This window comes from Anguilla anguilla, chromosome 10 (genome assembly GCF_013347855.1).
Source record: "Anguilla anguilla isolate fAngAng1 chromosome 10, fAngAng1.pri, whole genome shotgun sequence".
Classification (NCBI taxonomy): Eukaryota; Metazoa; Chordata; class Actinopteri; order Anguilliformes; family Anguillidae; genus Anguilla; species Anguilla anguilla.
Genome location: NC_049210.1, coordinates 7,378,713 through 7,386,212, shown reverse-complemented (window position 1 = coordinate 7,386,212; position 7,500 = coordinate 7,378,713). Strand labels below are relative to the sequence as shown.

General features: G+C 49.0%; 1 protein-coding gene across 1 annotated transcript in view; it reads right to left on the bottom strand.

Annotated features, from left to right (window-relative positions):
- Nucleotides 1-7,500, bottom strand: part of sema4c (sema domain, immunoglobulin domain (Ig), transmembrane domain (TM) and short cytoplasmic domain, (semaphorin) 4C) — a 45,741-nt gene that overhangs the window by 9,985 nt on the left and 28,256 nt on the right. The window contains exons 2-5 of the mRNA XM_035379727.1: nucleotides 6,680-6,885; nucleotides 2,002-2,156; nucleotides 1,161-1,223; nucleotides 623-721 (exon numbers count right to left, since the gene is read on the bottom strand). Of these exons, the coding sequence (XP_035235618.1) occupies nucleotides 623-721; nucleotides 1,161-1,223; nucleotides 2,002-2,156; nucleotides 6,680-6,782 (420 nt within the window). The 5' untranslated portion in view covers nucleotides 6,783-6,885. The remainder of the gene's footprint in view (nucleotides 1-622; nucleotides 722-1,160; nucleotides 1,224-2,001; nucleotides 2,157-6,679; nucleotides 6,886-7,500) is intronic.

The following is a 7,500-nucleotide window of genomic DNA, read 5'->3' as shown; positions in this document are numbered from 1 at the left end:
CCCTGAGCGCTCAGAGCCTTTTGCAGAACCATCGCGGCTACATTGCTAATTGGTTGTGAGGTAACGCTACTACGAGACAATGTTCCACTTAACATTCTTAGAATAGAGTATTGTTCAAAGCCAGCTCTGTTAGTCACCCAAAAATGACGCAAAATCGACAGTACAATCCCAAATTTGAAAGTACAAGATTCAAACTCAAATTCAAAACTTTCTTAACTGTCACAATAAACGGAATAGCATTCTAAGGTTGTCCCAGCAATGCTTCCTGTGACGTAAAGGTAACTTTCAGGGGACGTCCAGGAAACCGGACAAAATATCCGCTCTGGGAACGCTGAGGCTAATCTTCCTAAAATTCTGGGAATGTTCTGAGGCCTGAAAACCGTTAGCTGGGTAGCTGACTCGACCAGAGCTTCGGCTTTTAAAAATAGAAGCGAGAGCAGCGCCTATTGATCCTGCCAGACCCAGGCTCCTTATCACTGTGTGCCTGTGCACTGCCCCCGCGCCCCCTATCCCGACCGCGCTGAGCCCCCCTCCAGCCAACTAACCCCTCCACCCCTCCCACCACCTCCACCTCCACCTCCACCACACCGACCCCCAAGCAGGTCTCTGACTGAGTACTTACAATGTAGGTACAGGTGGGCTGGAATGCGTAGGTGCCACAGGTGTACAGGTGAGTGTGGTTGTAGGTCTGCAGGAAACGGATGTAGTTGAAGCACTCCGTCTGTTACCGAGAGAGAGAGCGAGAGAGGGAGGGAGGGAGGGAGGGAGAGAGAGAGAGAGAGAGAGAGAGAGTACATATGAGCTATTATTTACTTTGTATCTTTATTTATAATAACATTATTATTATAATGGTTATTATTATTATTATTATTATTATTATTATTATTATTAAACAACACTGTGGTAAAATGGCACTATTGCTGTTACATTACTATTGTCATAGTAACAATATGATTCATATAGTCAGTAATCTAAATGGTAGGATTCTGAGTGTGTGTATGAGAGTGTGTGTGTGTGTGTCTGTGTCTGTGTGTGAGTGCGTGTGCGTGCGTGTGTATGTGTGTATGTGTGTGTGTGCATGTGTGTGCGTGTATGTGTGTGTGTGCGTGCGTCTGTGTGTGTCTGTGTGTCTTAATGTGCAGTGACCATGGAGTCTGTACCTGGTTGTTCTTGCCCTTGGTCACGCACTCCTTCTTCTTCTCCTGTGGGGCTGCCCAGTCAATCTGAAAGAGAGGGGGAGGGGCGTTTGATGAGGGACTGAGCTGGAGACAACTGCCGTGAGCGGCTGCCACTCTCCGTGTCGCTGAGCGGATCACACGCAAACACCCCGTCGCTCAGTAGAGCTCTGCTGAGCCTTTCCTTTAAAACGCTTTGACTTACTTTGGTGCCGGTAAATTTTCAGAACACTCCTGTAGCTTTTGAGAATCGTGGAGAATGGCAGTAGAACTGCATTCTGGGTACTGGTAAATCTAGAGGTGTCTATCTGTCAAAATTTGTGGACAATCTGCAATCTTTTACTGGTTTCTCTACAGCGATATGACATAGCCATTACAACATAACATTACATGTTGATGAGAACAGGCCATTCAGCCCAACGATGCTCGCCAATTTCCTAACTAAACTGTACCTAGTGCTCGGTTTACCTAGATAGTACCCAGCACTGTGTCAAGCCTGGTTTTGAAAACCCCAGGAGTTTCTGCCTCTACTGCATGGACTTGGCAAGCTGTTCCCCACAGTGAGTAATCTTGTGTGAAAAGTGACTACTCTCTGTGAGAAAATGAGTAAAATATGAGCAACAGTACATGCACATGAATAAAATATATGTCATTCACACATTTTAACTCAAACAGATCCATCCTAAGCGTTTCATAAATTTGCATGATCCAGGTCACGCTGAGGCTAAATAAGAGAAATTGGTCAGAACTTAACGACCAATTAAAAACGTGCCCCCTTTCTCACGGCGAGCGGGGTGCCACCGACGGGCGGAGTCGGCACGGGTACCTGGGGTCGGAGCTGCCTGCTGATGTCACTGGGGTCCAGGGCAAAGATGGCCTCCCGGGCCCCCACGTAGAGGACGCGGTCGTGCTCCCCCAGCGTCACCATGGTGTAGTTCCACACCCCCGCCGCCCGAAACCGGGCCACGCTGTCACACACATCTGGCGGGAGAGGGGAGAGAGAGGGGCGCACACGTTCTCAGGACCTCCAGACACGGCGGGTCAGAGTACCTCCCAAAAACGAGCTGGTTTTCACGCCTATGGCTAATTCATGCTAACGCGTCTCATTACCTCACAAAAAAAGTTCTCGGGGTTCAGCCCATTTACGATTGGCTGAGCTTGTATAATTGCATTTTTTTTCACCCTCGTGCTGCTCTGGCTAACAGTTAAATCCAAAACCGAGGTCATATTCCAGGGTGAGCATGAGAGAGAGAGAGAGAGAGAGAGAATGGGGGGAGGGGTAACAGGAGAGCAGGAGGACACAAGGAAGGGTGGATGAAAGAGATATATATATATAGAGAGAAAGAGAGGTCCAAGAAACAATAAAAGATAAAAGAATCACGTTTTAATCTAAAGAGAGATTAAAAGTAGCCCACGAAATTTGAGAAACAGAGCTTTGTGTGTTATGTTGTTGGGTGTGTTGAGAGAATTTGTCCCCTAAGGAAACAAGAAGCACATCTGTTTTGGTTCCATAGAACGTAAACACACACACACACACACACACAGACACACACCCACTCATGCATGCGCACGCACACAAAATCCTTCAATGTTCCTTCCTACAAACCGGAACATTTCTCTAGAAATGAGAGTGAAATCTTGTCTATGTGAGCATGTTTGAAACTACAGTCGGGCATTAAAGTCAATTTCATATGCCAAGAAGATGAATGTTTCCAATGGCCCAGCACTGAGCTGTTCTTTGGCAGTTTGTTTGAGGGGGGTGGGGCGGGGTGTGGTGCGGGGGGGGGGGGGGGGGGGGGGGGGGGGGAATCTTTTGTTTCCGTCACCATTCTTTCAAGAAAAGGGAGGGAAGGTGCAGGCAGAGATAGAACAAGTTTTACGAGGTCCTGATCCCACAGAAGATCAAGGCATAATGGCCGACATACCTCAAGCCCAGAAACCAAAGAAACCGACGCAAAGTCACGTCAGCCCAACCCTGTAAAGGACACCGAGCACCCTGCCCCCCCCCCCCCTCCACCCAGTGAAGAGGCAGTATTTTCAAACATCCCCCCCGCGCCCCCCCCCCCCCCATATTTTGCGGCAATATTGCTGGTCACACTGTCCTTCCATAGGCCTCAGGTTTTGGGCGAAACGAGGTCAGGGGGGTGGGAGGGAGGGGTGGGAGAGGGCAGGTTGTCCTGTAGCGCGGCTGAGACTTCCCTGCGCGGGTTATGATCTGACCCGTCTCTCTGCTCAGCTCTGCTCGGGTTGGCTATAAATACAGCCAGGCTCTGCATATAGCTCATAACTATGGCAGAGCTCGCAGACTACACTGTAATTAAACGACTATTTTTAAGCCCTTTGAAGCAGAAAACACAGAAACACAAAATCACTCGGAGAAAGACACACTTATAAACACACGCACAAACACAAAGACGCAGACACGCATACACAAACACACACAGACACGCACGTGCGCGCACACACACACACACACACACACACACACAGGGAGACAGACAGGAAAGCTCACACAAAGGCTGATGCCTTCACACGTACAAACACACTTCTAGCCCCCCCACCCCCCATGCGAGCCAGCTCATGAAGAGCTCACAGCTGAACAGTCAGACAGGGTAAATCTGAGGGAGGGTAAGACTGTTGAGATTGGAAGCACTGTAATCGTCATATTAGCAGACAGAAAGAGAGAGAAAACAATGGAGGGAGAGAGAGAAAGAGAAGAAAAGCAAATAAAAGAGAGAGGAGAAAGACTGAGAGGGAGGTAGAGAGAGGGAGGAGGGGTAAGTCTGTCAAGATTGGAAGTGCTATAATTGTGTTAGATTAGGAGGCAGAGCGAGAAAGAGGGGGAGAGAGGAAGAGAGACAGAGAGAGAGAGATGGTCTGGGTGTGGAAGCACCAGGAGGAAATGGTAAAAGTAGGATTAAGAGAAAGGGAAAAAAATAAAATGAAATAAAAGGAGGGAGGAAGTGCCCTGAGGACGAGGAGCAGAGAAACTCAAACACACACACTTCAGCAAGCCGCTCGCCCCTGCTCCTTCATAACTTATTCCATTAAAGGGGGAGGGAGGGGAGGAAAAATATTGTCTTTGAGGCTTTCTGCTTCAAATTGCAGGTGGGCTCACTGGTTATGAAACGGGGATAAAAAAAAAACCACTTTCATATGCAGTCTGGATAAGGGCAACTCTCTTTCTCTTTCTCTCTCTCTCTCTCTCTCGGAAAATAAAACCCCCCCCCCTAAAAGAAAAGGAGCGCGGGCCTGTTTTTGCGCATGGTGGAAAGACGTACGACACTCGTTTATTTCCACGGACGTCGAGCTTGTCCTCCCTCTATCGTGCAGGCGGCCTTGCCCCGCCCCCGCCCACCGGCCCCGCCCCCACTCGGCCCTGCTGCCTTCAGCAAACCAGTCATTACTGTAATTGGCGGGTAGAGAGAGATCAACCTCCAGCCCTCCCGCTCTCCCGCTCTCCACACTGTACTCTGGATCGCTCTGTCTTCATTATACTTCACTTTACAAACTCACCGTCTCTCTTTCTCTCTCCCTCTCTCTCTTTCTCTCTCTCTCTCTCTCGCTTTCTTCCTAAATCTGGTTCTTTCAGTCACCCCTCTTTCACTTTTTTTACCAGTGCTCTCCTTATTCCTCTTGCTCTCGCCCCTTGTCCTCTCTCCAGATCAAAGCTAGCATTAGCGACCTCGAAGCTGCGATGTTTTTCTTTTGTTCCCCCTGCAAACGAAAAAGTGCAGCTACCTCTCTCTCTCTCTCTCTCTCTCTCTCTCTCTCTCTCTCTCTCTCTTTTCTCTTTCTCACTTGTTCGTTCGCTCGCTCTCCCTTGCCCTGACCACAGCTCCTGAGCCTAACAGGGGCCTGGGGTCTGTAATTTTGGATGGTGGGAGTGAGGAGGTGGGGTAGAGGGAGAGGATGGGGGCGGGGGGCAGTGCGGGGGGCGTCCCAGCTTTTACAGCTTTAAGGTTTTAACCGTTCGTGGCACGTAGGCAGACTGCAGATCCCCTGCTGCTCTTGCCGCACCAAGTTTTCGGAAAATAACCAGTTAAACCGAGGAACTGGGTCAGAGCGGCTTTTTCGGGACAGCCAGGAGTTTAAAATAAAAAAAAAGGGGGGGCGAGAGAAAAGAGACGGAAGAGGTTGAGGAAAGAAAAAGTAGAAAGAAAGAGAGAAGAGTAAGCAGTTACTACCCCCCCCCCCTTTAAAACGCAAATTACTTTAAGCCACACGTAATTACAGAGGCGGGGCCTGTGTAAGGGGGGGGGGGGGGGGGGGGGGGGAGTAAATATTATCTGCGCTTCCATCTCCACTACCCCCCTCAACCCCACCCCCCAACGAAGGACTGAAAGCACTAAATCCCTCAGACTGCCAGTCTAAGCATTATACACACACTGCCCTTTCTTTCTCTCTTCCTCTCTCCCCCTCTTTCTCTCTTCCTCTCTCCCCCTCTTTCTCTCACTCTTTCGCCGCCGTCTCTCACATGAACACAGTGATTGTTCATATGGCCTGTGCACACATGACACATACGCTCTACATTTACAGCCTGAAATTTTGTGTATTTCCCCCCTCTCCCTCCCTCCCTCCCTCCCTCTCTCCCTCTCTCCCCCTCTGTCTTTCTATCTCTCCTCTCACCCCTTGCTGTTGAGGTTTTTTCTTGCCCTTTTAAGGCAGTCTGCAGTTGGCCCTCAGCAGTTGGTTTCGCTGAGGGTGAGACCGTGTGTGTGAGCGTGTGCGGGATTGTGCCTGTGTGAGTACACGCATAAAAGTGAATCTCAGCGAGACAGTGTTTAAATGCGTGTGTGTGTGTGTGTGTGTTTGTGTACACATTTATGTACGTATGTATGCATGAGCCCGAGCATTCGCTCGTGAGACGGTGCGAGTACAGTCTGCTCGTGTGTCAGCCAGTGTTTGTGTTTTTCCAGTCCGCCATTGATTGCGCGTCGATCGTTTTTTCTTTTTTTTTTTTCCATTCCAGTTCCCCCACCCCTCGTGAAACGTGGAAGGGGGGAGGAGAGAGAGAGAGAGAGACGTATGCAGAGAGAGGGAAAGAGAGAGAGAGAAACAGACGCACGCAGAGAAGGAAAGAGAGGGAGAGAGGGACAAAAAGGGAGTGAGAGACAGAGAGGGAGAAAGAAGAGGGAAGAAAATGAAGCTAACAAAAGGATGAACAGAATAGGGCTTTTTTAATATAATGCCCCAGGAAGGCAGACCAGAAATACAATCTCTTTTTGAAAGGCCTTTTCAATTTTTACTCAAAGGCGGAAAAGTGAGCATAAGGACTTCTAATGGGGGGATGAAGGAAAAAGAAGTGTATAAAAGCGAGAGAAGAGAGGAAAAAAGAACAGAAATGAATAAAGGGACAGAAGGTAAAAAGTCAATTCTGAGGAAGAAATTCATGAAGAGATTCTCTCCAAGCTGAGGGGACAGGCAGCAGCTGGCTTACTATTATCACTGAAGTTTGAAAATAGCGACATTTTATACATGTACCGTGGACACTGGCTACTCACCACTGTGTTTGATGGTCTTGCGTGGGATTGGGTTCCAGTTTATACACATGACCTTTCCCCAACCAATCAGGAGCAACAACAGCAGGACTCTTGCCCCGCCCATTGCTCTGACTCCGCCTCCTCAAACTTATGGGGGCTCTGTGGCTGGAAGGTGCAATGCAGGCGAGGAAGACGAGCGGCCTCCCGTCCGTCTGTTTCACAGTGACCTATAAAAATAGAGGAGATGCGCTGTGAGCAAGGCGTTCCTGCAGCAACTGTTGTGACATCTTCCAGACATTTACAGATGGATCAGCCAAAATGATTTTGGACAACAGTCACTCACGACATGCCCCTGGATTAGCAACATCGTCTTGAGAAGGACATATTAAAAATGCTTTAAAAATTCCAAGCATCGATAACAATATTTATGACTAACGCCACACTCACAGCGACAAGGCGACACTTCAAAAACAAGACTGCCGTCAAATTCCTCCTCCTCCTCCTCCTCCTCTTCCTCTGACAAGCGCCCGCACAGCACTATCAGGATTCTGCACCTCCGCACCGTCTATATTACTATTCCATAACAACAACAAAAAATATCCCCGGACTTTCAGATACGTGTGAAATGTCAAACGTGTTTACGGGCGGGCGACGAGACGGAAGAGCCCGCCGCTCTCTCGAAAACGCCAGTCTCTGAGCCCGCATGCTGATGGCGGCTCAAAAAGGAACGGGTCCGCGTCGATGAACGGCGGTTTGGCCGCGGCGCGTGCGCTACCCAGCCTTTTTTTTTTTTTTTTTTTTTTTTACAGGATTGCAATATCAATCTGAGGCGCATTGATTTT